The sequence below is a fragment of the Aquarana catesbeiana genome, linkage group LG02, assembly GCF_042186555.1.
Source record: "Aquarana catesbeiana isolate 2022-GZ linkage group LG02, ASM4218655v1, whole genome shotgun sequence".
Lineage (NCBI taxonomy): Eukaryota > Metazoa > Chordata > Amphibia > Anura > Ranidae > Aquarana > Aquarana catesbeiana.
In genome coordinates this window covers 583,510,756-583,531,146 of record NC_133325.1, presented here as the reverse complement: position 1 = coordinate 583,531,146, position 20,391 = coordinate 583,510,756, and the positions used below count along the sequence as shown (strand labels likewise).

At 41.6% G+C, this 20,391-nt stretch overlaps 1 protein-coding gene across 4 annotated transcripts in view; it reads right to left on the bottom strand.

Annotated features, from left to right (window-relative positions):
• PHACTR4 (phosphatase and actin regulator 4) overlaps positions 1–20,391 on the bottom strand; it is a 163,753-nt gene that overhangs the window by 28,514 nt on the left and 114,848 nt on the right. For all 4 annotated transcript variants that reach the window (XM_073616195.1, XM_073616196.1, XM_073616194.1 and 1 more), the window contains 4 exons: positions 19,099–19,179; positions 15,343–15,450; positions 14,775–15,062; positions 4,389–4,869 (listed from right to left, as the gene is read on the bottom strand). In XM_073616195.1, the coding sequence (XP_073472296.1) occupies positions 4,389–4,869; positions 14,775–15,062; positions 15,343–15,450; positions 19,099–19,179 (958 nt within the window). The remainder of the gene's footprint in view (positions 1–4,388; positions 4,870–14,774; positions 15,063–15,342; positions 15,451–19,098; positions 19,180–20,391) is intronic.

Here is a 20,391-nt window from a genome sequence, read left to right as displayed (position 1 = left end):
AGCTTGTGATATTTCCTCCTTCAGGTGCCACTTCCCCTGATTTCTTTGTCAATATCAACGGCTCAACTATCAACCCATCTCCCCACGCCAAGGTCCTAGGTGTAATCCTGGACTCCGAAATAACCTTTCGACCCCACATTCTATCACTATCCAAAATTTGCCGCCTTTCCACAACATCTCCAAGATACGCCCCTTCCAAACTAATGTCACCACAAAGCTTCTAATCCACTCCCTGGTCATCTCCCGCCTCGACTACTGCAACTCCCTCCTCATTGGCTTAGCTCTAAATAGGCTATCCCCACTTCCGTCCATCATTAATGCTGCTGCCAGGCTCATCCACCTCACAAACCTCTCAGCGTCTGCTATACCCCTCTGCCAATCCCTCCATTGGCTGACACTCAGTCACCGAATTAAATTCAAGATACTAACTATAACTTACAAAGCGATCCACAACCTGGCCCCCAGCTACATCTCTAACCTAGTCTCAAAATACCAACCTAACTGTTCTCTTCGCTCCTCCCAAGACCTCCTGCTCTCAAACTCCCTTGTCACCTCATCCCATGCTCGCCTTCAGGACTTCTCCAGAGCCTCTCCCATCCTCTGGAATGCTCTACCCCAATCCGTCTGATTTTCTCCTACTTTATCCACTTTCAGACGATCCCTGAAAACTCATCTATTCAGAGAAGCCTATCTGACCCCCACCTAACAACTGTACATTTATCTTCTCAATCAGCACATCACCCACAGTTATTACCTCTTGTATCTCTTGACCTTCCCTCTTAAATTGTAAGCTCTAAGGAGCAGGGCCATCTGATTCCTACTGTATTAAAGTGTATTGTATTTGTACTGTCTACCCTCAAGTTGTAAAGCGCTACGTAAACTGTTGGCGCTATATACAACCTGTATAATAATAACTGCAGAGTGTTCAAAAAAGGGCAACAAAGTGAAAAAGAGGACTGAGGACCTCAGTTACAAGGAACAACTACAGTAATTAAGCGTATTCTTGCCGGAGAAGAGACGCTTGAGAGAAGATATGATAGCAATATATAAATATCTTAACGGTGATTCTAGCATAGGGAGGAAACTATTCAGTTTCAGGGAGCTTAAAGGGGTTGTAAACCCTCGGCATTTTTTACCTTCATGCATTCTATGCATTAAGGTGAAAAACCTTCTTTACTGCAGAAGAGCCCCCGAGCCCCCATTATATACCTGAGCCCCGTAATTCCCGCAACGGGAACCAGCACATCAGCTCCACGGTCTACAGCAAGATGGCCGCCGGCACACTACATATATATTTGACTGACACAATTACTGTCCAATCACATTCCCCCTGATGATGACACGTATGCCCTGTGTCGAAGACGCGTAGGGGAGGGGCCAGGACGGAGTGTTAGGCAGCAGCAGCTGTCTGTGCTGGTACGGTATCCATAACCTCACTGCTACAGCTATTACCTCATTGTTTTATCCAGATTTTATGCCTCTTCTGAGTGGTGCATTGACGCACCCTCAAAATGTGAGTACCCCCTTCTGGGGGAGAGTTTTTTATCTGACCTTGTTAATAAACAGTTTTTAAACGTTATCACACCATATGGTTCCTTTCTCTTTTTTTACCTATGATTTGAGCCTATGCTGGAGCCTGTTTTCTTGTGATCCACACTGAGCCCTGGGTGGCTTATAAGTGTTTCCTGACTCTGTCTAGCGACTTAGTCACATTCCCTAAGGTGAGTGCTTTACCTTGGGGGGGTCACCTTTCATTTCACCATCGCATGATATGTGGCACATGGAATCGCAGCACGTTTCAAAACATCATCACTGAAGCACAGTAGTCATCACTTTCATTAAGGACTTGTGTTTAATATATGTCTATTTTATGATGGACGATTAAATATATGTATTGTGTGACACTCTGCACTTTTTGGCTGGCACATGTCATTTTTCAGCTTTTGTTTGCATATATGAATCATTTATGAATTAACGTTATTTATTTTATTATTTATTTGTTTATTGCACTTTTAGCACCTGGTTTGCACTGATTCAGTTTGGAGCATTTTGTTGATATTACCATTTCACATGCTCACTGCACTGTTTATTTGTGCACATTAAGTTTGTTTATCTTGGGGGGATATAGCACATATTGGGGTTAAATTATTTTACACTCTGTTGTATATGCACTGTATCTCTGTGTGCCAGGATTAGGGCACGGTTAGCACACTCTAGCGCATTATATATATATATTTTTTAATATTTCACATGCATTACAAGGCGTGATTCATGTATGCGGCTGTGTAGTGCTTACTTTTAGCACTAGGTTCATTTTGGCTTGTAGGAATTTTTCTTAGCACATCAGCTCCAACCAGTGTCTCGTGTCCTGATTGGATAGATTGATAGCAGCGCAGCCATTGGCTTCCGCTGCTATCAATCAAATCCAATGACGCGGGCACCGGGAGTAGAGTCAAGTCCTGCTGTCTGTGTCAACAGATGCAGTAGCAGGACATGGTAGCACGCCCGCACCTGTGTCCCATAGGAGAGCACTCCTCCGATGGGGCACTTGAGAAGAGGAGGAGCCAGCAGCGCTGCAGAGGGACCCCAGAAGAGGAGGATCGGGGGCCACTCTGAGCATAACCAAGTGCACAGAGGAGGTAAGTATGACATGTTTGTTATTTTTTATTTTTTTTTAAATCTGAACCTTTACAACCTCTTTAACCACTTGCTTACTGGGCACTTAAACCGCCTTCCTGCCCAGACCAATTTTCAGCTTTCAGCGCTGTCACTCTTTGAATGACAATTGCGCGATCATGCTACAGTGTACCCAAATTAAATCTTTATAATTTTTTTTCACACAGATAGAGCTTTCTTTTGGTGGCATTTAATTGCTGCTGTTTTTTTTTATTCTTTGCTAAATAAAACAAAAATTACCGAAAATGTTTAAAAAATAAAACAAAACTGTTTCATAGTTTGTTATAAAATTTTGAAAACAGGTACATTTTCTCCTTCACTGATGTGTGCTGATGAGGCTGCACTGATGGGCACTGATAAGGCAGCACTAATGGGCACTGATAAGGCAGCACTAATGGGCACTGATAAGGCAGCACTAATGGGCACTGATAAGGCAGCACTAATGGGCACTGATAAGGCAGCACTAATGGGCACTGATAAGGCAGCACTAATGGGCACTGATAAGGCAGCACTAATGGGCACTGATAAGGCAGCACTAATGGGCACTGATAAGGCAGCACTAATGGGCACTGATAAGGCAGCACTAATGGGCACTGATAAGGCAGCACTAATGGGCACTGATAAGGCAGCACTAATGGGCACTGATAAGGCAGCACTAATGGGCACTGATAAGGCAGCACTAATGGGCACTGATAAGGCAGCACTAATGGGCACTGATAAGGCGGCACTGATAGGGGGCACTGATAAGGCGGCACTGATAGGTGGCACTGATAAGGCGGCACTGATGAGACACTGATGGGCATTGATTGGCAGTACTGGTGGGCATTGATGGCACTGGTGGGTGGCACAGTGGGCACTGGCAGCTGACACTGGGGAGCACAGAAAATGCAGCCACTACTTTCTGTGTGAGGGACCAATGTCCCTCTGACAGAAGCCGGTGACAGTGTGAGGAAAAAAAAAAAAAATACAGATTGCCGAGCTTCTGTTTACATCACGTGATCAGCTGTCATTGGCCGACAGCTGATCACGTGGTAAGGGGCCGGGATCGACCCCTTACTCGGATCTGTGATCAGCCGAGTCTCATAGACTCGGTGATCACAGAGCGCGCAGGGATGCACAGACAACGCTTGCTCGGGAGGACGTCCATGGATGCCCTCCCGGCAATTAAGGTCTGCGCTGAAGCCATCTTTTGGCTATAGCCCGGGTGGCAAGTAGTTAAAAAAATACCGGGTCACTAAATACAATTGAAAGAGAAGCGGTTCAATCTTAAACTGTGAAGAGGGTTCTTTACTGTTAGAGCAGTAAGGATGCAAAAATCCCTAACACAATCAGTGGTGTCAGCGGGAAGTGTCAATTAAAAAAAAACTCTTAGATGGGCATCTCAGGGAATGCAATTTACAGGGATATGGTCTTAACATAAAACACACTCTGACACGCACACACACACACCTACACAGGTTGAACTAGGTGGTCTGGTGTCTTTATTCAATCTTACAAACTATGAAGCTAGAGAACTGACCATGCTGTGCTCTCATGCCTAGTGTGGTTAGTTTTTAATAGGAAAGCAGAGGGACTGGAAGGAACACCAGGGATTTCACACAAAGGAAGCAATACAAAGAGAACAGGATACTTTTTCATACAAGTACATGGTACAGCAGGCACATATCAGGAATATTAAATGTTGGGTTTACATATTCTTTAATGATACTCACACTTTGAGAAGCTCTATAGTGATAGGTAGAGATCTCACTCTTGTTTTCTCTTCACCTGTCCCCAGCTCATTTGGGAGAAACAGAAGAGAGTGTGCCCTCTGGGTATTATCTATGACAGGCAAAGGCTGAGGACTGTTGAGAGCTTGTTGAATGCGTATATGAAGAGGAAGTAATGGCACAGTAAGTGGTGTTTCTTCTTTTTCCCCCTCTTTGCTAGGGGGAGGAACTTCCACTGGCAATGAATCTTCGGGTGGTGATGGAGGCAAAGCAGGCACTTGTGGGGGAAGTGTTGGTGATGGTAGGGAAGGTACAGGAGGCTCATTTGCAGGTGGTGGTGGTGGGATGAAGATGGAAGTGGTCCTTTCTCTGTTGCTGATGACATCTGCAGCAAGGGGAGGTCCTCGTTTTGCAGGCAGTGGAGGGGAGGGACGGGAGCCTGCTGGTGTAAGTGTGTTTCCTGCCAATGCCTGGCACAGCTCTGCTGTAAAAATGTAGGGGGTAAAATTCAATGTCAAAGTCAATGCAAAATCAATTTTTTGTTTGTTTATAGGTAAACGGATTAACACTTGTTTAAAACGTTTCTAACAATAAATCGCTCTATGTTGTTTAAAAACTGAGATGCTGGAACTTCTTGTGAAGCCTGCAGAGTCCACAGACTCTGGAGTGACTACATTCTCTGAAAATGGAGGGGGTGAGCCCAGTTACAAAGTGTATCCAGAGCGTAGGCAGAACAGTCAAAGCATAAACAGCACAGAACATACTGACACAAAACATACTTGACATCCAGAGAACAGAACACAGAGAAATACATGCAAACCAGACACAGCATACAGTATGGTAAAGTGATACTAAACACACATGTTTAATTTACATCGTCCCTTCTATTTCTGTATGTGGATGACGACACTATTTTAATAATAATGAAAAAAAAAAACAAAAAAAACACGAAGGCGCATGCGCAAAATCGCCTGAGATAGACATGTCTGCCTGAGCGCTCTCCCCCGATCGGGACACGAACGGTTGATAACCCAGGTCTTGGCTGAAAACTTACCCAAATTAATAACAGGTACCTTGCTAATACCCCTGGGCACCTTTTGAGGTGATGTACGGTGGAAGAAGAGCTAAACTGAAGGTAGGGAAAGCGCAAGAGTCTCTGACTAAATCCACTTCCAAAATGGCGGTATCGATCCCCTCACAAACTCTTTCACAGAAACTGCTGCGGTCTCCTCCTTCCACACAGTCCTCTGAATCAGAATATGACAGGGATTATTTCTAATTCCTTACAACAGGCTTCACCTAATTCTGAACTGATTAGCCAATTTGAGAGGGTCCTACATAAAGCACGTCAGAATACATCTGACACTATTACAGAAAAATTAACTAGAGAAATTTGTGAGGTAGGACGACATACCTCCATTTTAGAACAGAGAGCTGATGAACTTGATGCCACAACATCTAACTATGCTGAGGAATTGGAATGCCAATTCCAATATTCTTCCCTCCAAACCCACCTTGAGGACTATGAGAATAGGAATAGGAGGTGTAACCTCCGTATTAGAGGAATCCCTGAAAATATTGTAGATCTTCAATCTACATCTACAGCACTATTCCAGGAACTGGCACCTTCTATTCCAATCGAAAGACTCAAAATGGACATAATACACAGGTCACCAACACCAAGAAAGGAAAATGGACCCCCCCTGGATATAATTATTAAATTCCATTATTTCCGCACAAAGGAACAATTATTTGATGCAGCCCGCAACAAGGATTCCTTAATATTTCAGGGTCATCGGTATCAAATCTATCAAGACCTTTCTCAACAGACACTTATGAAGAGAAAAGAAATGAAACATCATTTACAGGTCCTCCAATATCATCATATCACATATTGCTGGACTTTCCCCTTTGCAATTCATTTTACATACAAAGGAACTACCTATACCTGTAAAACTGCTGATGACTTGCTTTCTACAATTCTGGATCTTTGCCTGTCAACACCAGAAGCAACTGCAGAAGGATCCAAACGGCGAGCAAACTCTGGTTCCCCACAACACCAAAAGGACACCTCAGAACAACTTGCTTCTTCTAACACTCATAAGAGAAGTTGTTTTGCTTCACCTACTCCAGATACTGAACCAATGAATTAATATATATATTACACTGGGTGAAGTTTTCTCTTAATAGTATGAAGACAAACATTACTATCATAAAAAACACACCCCCTTAGGCAAGTAGATCCGGATAAAATCCATATTTGATTTTATTCAGTCTGCACACAAAGTATGGATATGTCCAATTCTACTTATTATCTTATTTTATTATTTGAGATCAAACATTTCGAGATTATATATATCTCTGTTTCTAAATTTTCATCTATGAACTAAAAATTTAAATCTTTGTTTATTTACATGGAATATGGTTATTATAGAAATCCAGTTATTTTTAAACTTTAATTAATTTTTATAAGATACCACATTATCTTTCATAGGAAGTGGGGTGATTTACCCACATTCTATTTCCTATGATATGAGCTTAATACCCAATCGTTATTTATCATATCTGGAATGTTGATTTTGTTCCAAATATTGATTAAATGTAACACTGTTATATATTTATAAACTAAGTTACCGTTCTAACATAGATTTGTTATTCGTACAACTTGCTTCTTCTAGAACTCGTCAGTGAAGTTGTTTTGCTTCACCTACTCCAGACACTGAACTAATGAATAAATATGTGTATTAATATTTATAAATATATACAGTGGGGAAGGAAAGTATTCAGACCCCCTTAAATTTTTCACTCTGTTATATTGCAGCCATTTTCTAAAATCATTTAAGTTCATTTTTTTTCCTCATTAATGTACACACAGCACCCCATATTGACAGAAAAACACAGAATTGTTGACATTTTTGCAGATTTATGCAGTCGGGAGATGGGAGAAAGTTGTAGAAAGTCAACCATCACTGCAGCCCTCCACCAGTCGGGGCTTTATGGCAGAGTGGCCCGACAGAAGCCTCTCCTCAGTGCAAGACACATAAAAGGCCTCATGGAGCTTGCTAAAAAACACCTGAAGGACTCCAAGATGGTGGGAAATAAGATTCTTTGGTCTGATGAGACCAAGATAGAACTTTTTGGCCTTAATTGTAAGCGGTATGTGTGGAGAAAACCAGGCACTGCTCATCACCTGTCCAATACAGCCCCAACAGTGAAGCATGGTGGTGGCAGCATCATGCTGTGGGGGTGTTTTTCAGCTGCAGGGACAGGACGACTGGTTGCAATCGAGGGAAAGATGAATGCGGCCAAGTACAGGGATTATCCTGGACGCAAACCTTCTCCAGAGTGCTCAGGACCTCAGACTGGGCCGAAGGTTTACATTCCAACAAGACAATGACCCTAAGTACACAGCTAAAATAACGAAGGGTGGCTTCACAACAACTCTGTGGCTGTTCTTGAATGCCAGAGCCCTGACTTAAACTCAATTGAGCATCTCTGGAGAGAACTAAAAATGGCTGTCCACCAACGTTTACCATCCAACCTGACAGAACTGGAGAGGATCTGCAAGGAGGAATGGCAGAGGATTCCCAAATCCAGGTATGAAAAACTTGTTGCATTTTTCCCAAAAAGACTCATGGCTGTATTAGATCAAAAGGGTGCTTCTACTAAATACTGAGCAAAGGGTCTGAATACTTAGGACCATGTGACATTTCAGTTTTTCTTTTTTAACAAATCTGCAAAAATGTCAACAATTCTGTGTTTTTCTGTCAATATGGGGTGCTGTGTGTACATTAATGAGGAAAAAAATGAACTTAAATGATTTTACCAAATGGCTGCAATATAACAGAGTGAAACATTTAAGGGGGTCTGAATACTTTCCGTCCCCACTGCATACTATTCTGAATGAAATTTCTCTTTATAGTATGAAGATAAACAATACTATCCTAAAAAACATACCCCTTAGGCAAGTGGATTAGGATAAAATCAATATTTGATTCTACTCAGTTTGTTCACAGAGTTTGGATATGTCCAAACCTGCTTATCATTTTACTATTTGAGATCAAATATCTCTTGAATTTATATATCTTTGTTTATAATATTCCATCTATGAATTAAGATCTAAATTTTTAATAATTTAGATGGGATATGGCTATAATAGTAATCCAGTTATTTATACACTTTAACTAATTTATAAAGGGGAACACATTATCTTCATAGTGAGTGGAGTGATTTATTCCCATTCTATTTCCTATGTTATGAGCTTAATACCTAATTATTATTCACCATATCTGGTGATAGATTAAATGTAACACTGTTATATCTTTATAAACAAAGTTACCGTTCTAACATAAATTCTTTCTTAGTACCTCAAACTTTTAGTTATCTGAGACTTGGTTAATAAAAGTTTATTTTCAAATCATTTTATATGAAGGCCATCGTAGTCCCTGAGATAGCCACTGCACCTCCAATACTTCCCCAACAGACTGTTTGGACACTCTTTGGACAAAGTGTACCCACGGGTTGGTATTTACTACCAACCTTTGGATACTTGCTCCTCTTGGGAGCCTTTTTCTTCTTTGAAGAAAAAAAAAACTTCATAATTTGTTGATCAATAGAGTATTATCAAACCCTTTATTAACCCTTGCTTTTTTTCCTACACCCCCTTTTCATTGTCCCCCCCCCCATTGTTTTCCAGAGAGATATAGATATAACCTATTCTTTACACATCTCCCCCTTTTTCTAATTGTACGATGGCTCCTCTAAATATTGTAACCCTTAATGTACAGGGTCTACATTCGCCCCCGAAAATAACTAAAGCTTTTCGATCTTTCTCAAAACTAAATGCACATGTGGTATGTCTTCAAGAGACACATTTTTCATTCCATTCTTGTCCTAAATTCTTTAGCTGCAAATATCCTCAAGTTTATACTTCATAAATAAATACTAAACAAAGAGGTGTTTAAATCGCGTTCCATCATACGCCATTCACACTTCACACAGAATTTAAAGACCCTGAAGGTCGATACATAATATTGACAGGCCTATTACAAGATACTGAAACTACTATAATTTCATATTATGCCCCAAATAAAAACCCACTGTCATTCCTCTCCCATTTGTTCTCGGTCATAGAGAACCATAAACGTGGCACACTTATATTAGGTGGAGACTCTAATCATGTAATTTATCCATTCCTAGATAAATCCCCAACTCCAATTCACACTCAACGCCGCTCCTATCAACAACTACTTAATCAATATTCCCTTCTAGATACGTGGAGGGAACAACATCCAGCTAGACGACAATATACCCACTATTCCCATCCCCATAAACAATTCTCATAGACCATCTTTTTATTAATGTCAACATTTCAGCATATATCCTAGATGCAACTATCATACCATGTACATGGTCTGATCATAATATGGTTCTGACATCCCTTTCCTCATTGATCCCATGGACAAACCAGAAAACTTGGTACATAAATTACTGTTTACTGGCACAGCCTTCATATAGACAGATCATTGAGAAAGCTATCAAATATTATATTGCAAACAATAATACTAATGATACCAATCCTCTAACTCAGTGGTCATCAACCCTGTCCTCAGGGCCCACTAACAGGCCAGGTTTTATGCATTACCTTGGGGAGATGCAGACTAGAATACTGCAATCACTGAGCAGCAAAATGATATCACCTGTGATGTATTTCAGTTATCTTGCAAACCTGGCCTGTTAGTGGGCCCTGAGGACAGGGTTGATGACCACTGCTCTAACTTATTGGGAAGCTCTTAAACCATGTATCAAAGGAGTCTGTATAAGTCAAGCTTCTCTTTTCTATAAACAAAAGAGGCAGCTTCACAAGAAGTTAGAAACAGCATTTTATGATGCTTCAGAGAAATTCCAAACTGATCCATCCCCGTCAAAAAAATTACAATATGATAAAACGCGTTTGGAACTTGATCTACTTCTGACGGAATCAGCGGAAAAGACTCTTCGAAAATCTAAACATACTTTCTATATGAAGGCTAATAAACCCAATACTTTCCTAGCCCTTGCATTACGGAAAAAAACATATAGCCCGAAACCAATAAGATTGAAATTGACCAAAGATAACTTTAACCCGCTTAAAATTCTGCATGAATTCCAAAAGAGATTATCTGAACTTTATAAAGACTCCCATGACTTTGATCAAACTGGACTAAATAACCTCCTGTCTTCAATTAACTTACCCTCACTCTCTAATTCTCAACAAGAAACTCTAGACAAACCAATCACTGAACTAGAAATACAAACTGTAATAAAATCAGGCAAAAGCCCAGGTATTGATGGTTTTTCAGCCACCCATTATAAAAGATTTGCTAATTTACTATCACCGCTTATGGTTGATGCCTTTAAATTCCCTTCTCATTGGTCACGCCTTCCGTCCAGAATCCCTCATGGTCTCAATTTCTATTAAACCAAAACCAAATGCAGGTGGTACTTCTTGGTCTAATTATAGACCAATATCAATACTTAACATAGATATTAAATTATTTGCTAAAATCATTTCTAACAGACTTAATCCTATTACAGGCACATTATTCCACCGAGACCAAACTGAATTTATTCCTTCTAGACAAGTAGGAGATAACATACGTTGAGCTGCAATTTTAGCCCATACAGCCTGTGCCCGACACATCCTAACTTGCTTCCTCTCACTACATATTAGAAAGGCATTCAATTCCTTGTCCTAGCCCTACTTTAATGGGGATTTGGTACACATTTCTTAAGATGGATTTCTGCCCTATATCAAGGTCCAAAGGCTTTTATATCCTATTCTGGATTCCGCTCAGACTCTTTTACCATTGGAAAAGGAACACGCCAGGGATGTCCCCTATTCCCACTCCTTTTCGCTTTAGCAATAGAACCCCTAGCCCAACTTATCCGATCTAATACTGATATCAGAGGATTGGAACTTGGAAGCCACCATCATAAAATATGTCTATTCGCAGATGATGTCCTAATTTTCCTTAGTAATCCCCTATTATCAGCACAGATTCTTCTTAAAATTCTTGCCGAATTTGGACATTATCTGGCCTCATAATTACTGCACAAAAATTCAAAGCACTAAACATATCATTATCATCTGAACTTCAATCACAACTTTTCAATCACAAAACACAGCTCTCTCCCATTTACCTGGTCAATGACTCACATCACCTATCTAGGTATTAATTTCACAGCTAATCCAAGTAATCTTTATATGTCTAACTATGCCCCTGATGTTATCACAACTATCCAAGTTACTCTCCACATGGTCATGCACACCTCTAGCATGGATGGGTTGGATAACTTATCAAAATGTCCATTCTCCCAAAGATTCTTTACCTCTTTAGGGTACTTCCTATAACAGTTCCTTCACACTTTTTACGCATCCCGCAATGCAAAACCATCCAATATATCTGGAATAAACTTAGACCTTGCCTACCTAAACAAACTCTATATACTCCCAAAATAAAAGGAGGCCTTGGGGTACCTGATTTTACGAAATATTATTATGCAGCACAATTAGCTCAATTGACAAAATACCATGCTACTAAAGAAATACCTTTATGGGTAGCATTAGAATCAGTGGATTGTTACCCCCTTTCCACTGCAAATCTCCTCTGGCTTACCCCCACTCAACAGAAATCTATCATTAACCCCTACACTAAATATAGCCTCTCCATATGGGACAGGTTAAAAACTCGTTTCGGTTTACAATCTAGACAAAACTCTCTTCTCGCTTTCCTTCATCTTTCTATCCGGCCTGGTCTTCCCCAAAATCATTTTCAACATGGACTAAAGCAGGTCTTCTACGAATCCATCAATTCTTTCAATCTTCAAATATAATACCTTTCCCAACTTTATGTGAACAATATCTACCACAAAAACAGAAACCTTCAGATACCTTCAAATTAAACATTTTCTGATCCCATACAAACCAACAACTACTGCACCTCATACACTCTCTATCTTTGAACAAAGCTGTATATCAGCCCCACACAGAAGAGGGCTGATTTCGGATTTATATGCCAAATTAATTTCATATATAACTTCCTCTCCTCCATCCTACACAGGAAAATGGGAAGATGATCTACACCTCCATTTAGATGAACAAGACTGGGCTCAAATTTGGCAAACAACCTAATCAGCTACTCCTAACATTGTAGCCCTTGAGACCAATTACAAAGTCCTTACTAGATGGTATTTAGTTCCAGCACGATTAGCCAAATTTAACCATCAATACCCTGCCAACTGCTTCAGAGGATGTACAATACTGGACACACACATTTGGTGGGAATGTCCCATAGCCAACTCATTTTGGAAGAAAGTATTCTTGCCAGTCACAGACTGTGACACAACCCTCTAGCCGGTGTCAAAAAAAAAAAAAAAAGGAGGTAAAGCCTTCGCTAATCTACATGTATCATCCCGCCCCCCCCATTGTGTTTAGCTAGTTAGTGGGCATGGAGGGAGGGGGTTGTCATTTACCACTGTGTATACCCCAACATGTGTGATGCTATAGTCACACGGGCTGCTCAGATGTGATAATGAGGGAATGATCAGCATAGAAACTCACTGAAAACTGAGCATGTGCAGAGTTGCCACCACAGGTGCAAAATCCCTAGCGGAATTGGGGACATGAACAGAAGGGAGAGCAGTAGGATCAACCAGTTTTTTTTTTGCAGAATACAGAAAACAAATCTCAGTGACAGTGTATGAACAGCATGTAATACACTATTTATAGATTTTTTTTTTAGAATGTGGGTTTAGTGACACTTTCAGTGACACAATTCAGTACATACACAGCATCCAAAACACAGAACATACATATCACACAAAGTACATCACATAGCACAAATACAGCACACAAAGCGTACACATCCTTCAGTATACAGAATAAATACTGTACACAGAGCATGCACATAGCACAGAGAATGAACACAAAACAAAGCATACACAATACACTGTATGAAATGCAAAAGCACTGCAGGCAAAAAAAGCTACAGGAATGGGCACACTTTGCTAGTCATTATAAAATCTCTGTATATACTGTATAAAGCCATAAAAAGAAAACATTTTAATGCAGAACAATTGAACTGTTCTCCAAATATATAAATGTCAGCTGTACAACAGTTCTAGGCTCATTAATATATAATATAAAAGGTGTATATTTTTAAACATTATCTAAAGTAATATGTGTAGCGCTGGTAGATTTGCGATCTACCATATGTTAGATAAATTTAGTAACTTGTTTGTTAAATAGGTTAGGTTTGCCTCTGTTTCAGCTTGGCTGACATTGCGTGTGTTTCCATACTGACCGGTGGGTGTCGCTGTTATCACTGGCCAGTGTTGGAAAGGCAACGTGTCGAAGCGTATGGATGCTCTTCTGTCCTGGGGACAATTCGGTGGAGGTGGTCCTCCGAGTTGCATTCTGGGCGAGGGTATTTATGGGACAGACGCCATATTGTGGGGTTAGTTTTACAGCCACCTGCTGGCCCTCCTGGCCGACAGGTATGCGTTAGAGAGCTATCTCGTGGTCCTCCATTCTGGAGGCCCACGTTGCTGCGGCGCAGGGGTGGGCCCAGAAGCTTCTCTGGGGCCTACCACAGCAGTCGAGGAATGGTCCTGAGCTGTCTATCCAGAAGGGAAGAAGCTGGACAACCGAGGAGATCCCAGGGGAGGACCCGTCATGGAAGGATCATGCAGCGTGCTGGTCTGGAGAGGGGCCTGGTGACTCGGTTGGAGGATGTATCCTAAAAAGTAACTATACAGCATAGTGTTGCCGGGTTGGCTTAAAGGTTCAAGCACTGTGACTGACGTTCATTGCAGAAAACCAATACATCCTGTGGCAGAGGATCGTACAGGTTTATCCCAAATAAGTCTGTGGCAAAGACTTTTGTTCGTGCTACGTACTGGCTGCTAGGCAAGTGAGAGAGGCCTATCCAGGCGAGCAAAGAGTGTGTCCCACGAGGGGAGTGCATCCTATTGTAATATCCAAATTCTACTAGGACATTTATCAAGAATTTCATAAGAAGATATTTGAGTTTCTTCTGCGGTTTCCCTTCTGCCTCTTTCCTGCTACTTCCTTAGTAAATCGTTTAATAAAGCATTGAAAACGTATTCAAGTGTTGGTGCGTGTATCGTCCAGAGGTAAACTCAACGGAACCCTAGACCCGGTGCCGGTAAAACAGAGGGAAGGAGAGTGAAGGTAACAGGCCCGCTTAAACCAGCAGCTCCACCGAGAGTTAGTGCTACATATGTATTTGAAATCTTTGCATGGATGTCCGTCTTTCATGAGAGTAATCATGGGAACAAAAAAAAACAGTAATAAAAAGGGAAACATGGTTACTCAATATTTCTTACCCATTAATGGGTTGCTGTTTCTGTTCTGTGGCTTAGGAGGTGGTACTGGAGGTTGTTTAGGTCCTGGTGGTGGGTGCAATGTCCTAGGTGCAGGGCTGGGGGCAGAGCTCGGCAGTGGTGCTACAGTGGCGGGGCTCTGCTCTACTTTTTGCCTCTCGTTCTGATCATGACCAGTAGAGACAGAGGTGGACAGTGGTCTTTTGGGAGGAAGTAGAGGTTGTTTGGGGGGCTCTCGCAAGTTTTCTTGTGCAGGTTCCATCTGTGAATTTGGACGGGATCCCACGGAATCTAACATGGAAAGAAAGCAAATCTTGTGTGTACAAAACAGAAACTGCAACAGAACACAACCCATTACTCCAACACATGGGGGAGATTTACTAAAACTGTTACACACAGAATCTGGTGCAACTGTGCATAGTAACAAATTAGCATCTAACTTCTGCTTGTTCCATTAAGCTTTGATAATAAAACCTACATGCTGATTTGTTACTATGCACAGCTGTACCAGATTGTGTGTGCACCAGTTTTAGTAAATCTTCCCCATATAGTCACTGCACAAGAACCTTACCTTGCCGACTGCTCCGCTTCACACTCTTGTCTTTTTCTTGTGGCTCAGCTGTCCCCTGGCTCATGTGGCCATTTTTCAGAGGAGGCGATTCTGCTGTCACAGGGATATCTGAAGACCACACATATGTGAGTGCTCATTACACTTATATAGGAATAAAAAGGTAAAAATTTTGGCTTACCTACAAATTTTATTGGATTACAGCACAGGACACAGGCAAATTATTTATAGACCCTGGGTTATAGGTGCATCCCCTGTACAGAGTGGTCTGTACTGTACTGTACTCCAAAATATGGACTTTACAGGCAAGTCAAAATTCCTCTCATCTTAATTGTACAGGCAAAGTATTCATAGACCCTGAACTGTCCCCAAGTAACAAACAGGAAGGGTGGGCAACAACACTAGGCAAACAGAACTCTGCCAAAAAGCCCAACAAGAGCCAGAAAGGACTCAACTTCAGAGTTCTGCTGCAAAAACCTTACAACCAAAAGCTGCATCCACAGAAGACTGGACATCCACCTGGTAGAATCTTGGGAAGTTATGAACAGAGTACCAGATGGCGGTCTTGCACAGCAATTGAAGCCGAAATGCCTAGGTAACTACCACTAGGTGTCCTTGAGCATTTAAGCTGCAGCAATCAGATTTCTAATCCATTTTAGGATGATGAACTTGGAAGCAGAGTGTCCCTTGCTAGATGCTGAAAACAGGATAAAAAGAAAATCTGTCTGACTGAAGCTGTAGCTTTGAGGTAGACACCAATGGCTCTGACAACGTTCAGGTAACAAAGATTTTCTTAGGATGCTTAAAGCTGAACTACATCTTTTGTTAGACTTTATATAGCTGGTTTGGGCCAGCTTGGCCCAAACAAACTATGTCTCTCACTAACATGCGAGGCCGCTGGATGTGCTGTATAAACTGTATGTAGCTGCAGCTTAAATGCTTAAAGCCAAGTTCTAGTCATGACATAATTGTAGAAAAGCCAGAACGTGAGGCACAGAGTAATATCTGGGATTGAAGTGCATGTTCACACCAGGCAAAAATGAATTTCCAGGTACGATAAAAGATCTTCCTGAAAGTGGCATTACATGCTTTTAGCAAGGTAGTAATAACGCACTGGGTTTAAATGGCCATGCCATTAGAGCCAGAGAATGTGAAGCTGAATAGAATAGATGGCCTTGAGATAACAAATCTTGCCTGTTGGGAAGAGGCTAGGGATCTTCTGCAAGAAGTCAGTGTCTGTGAGATAGGGTTCTTCTGGGCCAGGTCCATGCATTAGAATCATCTCTTTTACTCTATCTTTTTGAACAGACAAGGCAGACTTTGCACTGCAAGGAAGGCATAGATTAGCCTGAAACGAACCAGGGAATTATCAAGACATCTGAGGTTAGGGCTAGAGGATCCTTGGTCTTGGCTACAAACAAATATAGTCCCCCATTTTTGATATATCAGACTGAAGACTTCTGGATAAAGTGTCTATTCACCTTGATCCAGGCAGTCTTGGTGAGTTTTCATCTATGAGATTATCTGGCTTGCATCCTTCAAGGCTGCAAGACTCCTGGTGACCCCTTGATGGTTAATGTAGGCCACAGCCCTGACAGTGACAGCGCCCTAATTGAGTGTCCTCACAGAAGTGTGGTTCAATATTGGTGAGCTTGACCTGAGCTCCAGAATGTTGATGGGAAGCTCAACTTCCACCAGTAACCATGTTACCTGAACTGTGATAAACTGAAATACACCTTCTCAGCCTTAAAGACTGACAATGTTTGTTATTACTTTCCAGTGATAGGAAAAGAAAGACCTCCCAATTGTTGGGGCTTGGCTTGAAATCCACCAAGATGGGGAGTCCTTTTGCCTGTCTGGACAGGAGCACGGGTAGGTCAAGAGAAATCACATGTTTGTTCCATGTTGACAGGATGCTGTGTTGGAGATCTCTTGAATGAAATTGGGCAAATGGTAGAGTCTCGAAGTAGCCAGGCAAAGAGAACGAATTTTGTGAAATTGATCAGCCAAATAGATTGCCTGAACCTTCTGAATTGTCCTGTGGACATTTGCTGACACCTGGATGGGAGAGGAGTCCTTCAAGAGAAGGTCGTCTTAGTAGCCTGTGACCTGGATGCCCTGAGTTCTGAGAAGGGCAAGAAGAGGTGCTAAGATCTTTGTTAACGCTCAGTGAGCAAAGAATAGACCAAAGGGCAATGCAACAAACTGAAAGTGATGGTCATTGCAAAGTGCTGATGAGGTGGATAAATTTGGAACATGTGGATAAACATCTTGGGTGTCTATAGATGCCATGTATTCCCTGGTCTCAAGGAGGCAATTATCAACCTTGCGGGTTCTATGCAAAATTTGGGAATTTGAAGGTTATTTGTTGAGGGATTTTAAGTCCAGAGAATCCCTCTGCTGGAAGTTGGTACCGTACACAGGTTTGAACTGAATCCTTTGAACCTTGTGGAGGTACTGGCACACCTACTCCCCAGGACAAAAAATGGTTCAGGGCTTACTTAAAATCTGACTATCCTTGGACAATTTTTGGTTGATTTGAGAGGGGAAAAGGTGATGGGGTAGAGTTTTTAACTCCATTTCATATCCTCCTGAAACCATTGACTGAATTCACAGTTCTGGGACGTCTGTGACCCAGACAGGGGCAAACTAACAGACATCCCCCCCACTCTTAGGAGTGGGGGCACCTCTTTATTGGGAAGAGGACTTTGGGGAAGACTTGCATTAAAGGGCTAAACTTAGCTTTTGAAAGTTTAGCCAGTGTCTAACCACCTGAAAGTATGAGCCCATAACCCAGGGTCTATAAACACTTTGCCTGTGTTCTGTGCTGTATGATTAAGAGCTATGTGCTGTCTACATACATACATTTAAAGGTTGTCACGGACTTTGGGCTGCAGGAGAACCATGGCCTGTAGAACTCTGTGTTATAATGTGTCCTTAAAGAGGGAGTCCACCTGAAAAAAAAATTATTAAAAGCCAGCAGCTACAAATACTGCAGCTGCTGACTTTTAATAAACAGACACTTACCTGTCCTGGAGTCCAGCGAGCAATAAGCTCGGCTCTCGGCTGCTGCCGCCGCCATTCTCGGTGTGGGAATAAGGAAGTGAAGCGTTGCGGCTTCACTTTCCGGTTCCCTACTGCACATGCGCGAGTCGCGCTGCACATCCTAAGTGGTCCCCGCTATCTCCTGGGACCTGTGTGTTTCCCAGGAGACAGCGGGGCGGTGTGGGAGGGGGCGTGACTCCCGTGGGAGTCTATTCCCGGAAGTGGGTGCAGAAACCTGTAATACAGGTATCTACACCCCCCTCCCCCTGAAAGGTGCCAATTGTGGCACCGTAGGGGGGGAGGAATCAGATGAGCGGAAGTTTCACTTTTGGGTAGAACTCCACTTTAAGTTATTCAGAGCTGGTCACTAATTGCTTGTGGCTTCTTATGCAATTTAGTCCGGGGAGCTGGACTGTCTAAGGAGGTCATTGTTATAATAGGACTAGCTCTACTGTGTAAGGTGATCTTTGTCTGAGATAATGGGAGAAGCTCTTATCTGATGGTTTGCTGTATAAATACAATGTGTTTCTAAAAATAAAGCAGTTAATTTTCTGGTGTACACCAAGACTAGTGTTGTCTGGTCCTTGGGGTTTTCTATAGCCAGATCCATTGGTCTCGTGTTCCAGGACTTGGGAAGCAGCTTCTTGGCAGAAATACCCAAAAGAGTGTCCAGAGTACATCATAAAAGGTCATAATAAAAGACTTGCTACTTGCCTTCTTCTGGTACTTCAATAAGGACTCCTCTTTTTATTAGTTCTTCTTTGGGCTTTCTCATAGAGATCTTCCTTTCCAGAACTTTAGGTAGGAAAAAAATTGAATGAATTTGAGAGGAAAAAAGGCAATAAAGAAAAAAACATCTAGCTATAATCAATGGTATGGCAATATAGTTGAAACACATATGTTTTAAGGCAGAGTTTTATAGGTTTGACCTAAACTGCATTGCAGACATGTTTGGGATGAGTTGTCACACAGTTAGGTCCATATGTATTTGGGACACACGTACCATTTTTCATACTTTTGGCTCTGTATGCCACCAGAATAAAATGAAAACTAAACAAACTATCTAAATTTATTTGAAGTGCAGACTTTCATCTTTAATTCAAGGGGTTGATCATAAAAAAACAAGCACAAATTTTAGGAACTGCAACCATTGTCATGGGAAGCAATGCATGCCCATGTCATCACACTGCCTTCACCATGTTTTACAGATGCCGTTGTGTGCTTTGGATCATGAGCTGTTCCAGGCCTACTCCACGCTTTTTTCTTCCCGTCATTCTGGTACAGATTAATCTTAGTTTCATCCATTAAAAGGATTGTATGATAATCAGATCGTTAGTACAGAGCTTTCGAGAGCCGATCACGACAGTTCATCCGATATTATTAGATCGGACAAGCACGAAAACTTTACTCGTACGATACCAGATCGTACGATTTTCATTTAGTCAGTACAGTTGTCGTCCGTAAATACAATACAAATAAACCACAACACATGACATCACTTCCGATTTTTTTTTTTCTGTCGTATGAGAAATTTTGTGACTTTAGTAACCTATTCAATTTTTACTTGGGACTAGTAAGCAAAAAAAGTCAGAAGATCTGTCATCCGATTTTCCGATCGTGTGTACGGGGCATTGGAATCGACTCCAGACCTTTTATCTGCTTAATCGATGAAGATATAACAAAGAAGTAGCCCATACCTGCCCATGAAACAGCTTTTAATTCAATTGTCCAATTACTTTTGGTCCTTCCTTTGAAAAAGAGGGAATGGCTATTCGTAAGAGCTGGAATTCCTAAACCCTTCCTCCGATTTGGATGTACATACCCTCAAATTAAACCTGAGTGTGCGCACTTTCAGCCCATATCCATTATAGAACCATAGCTTGAATAGGTTATGGTAAATATCTGAAAAAAAAAACTAAAAATTGTGCCTGTGTCCAAATATATACAGACCTAACAATGTAAGTAGGCAGAGTTTGCCAAGTTTGTTTTGGGTCCCACGACTGTAAC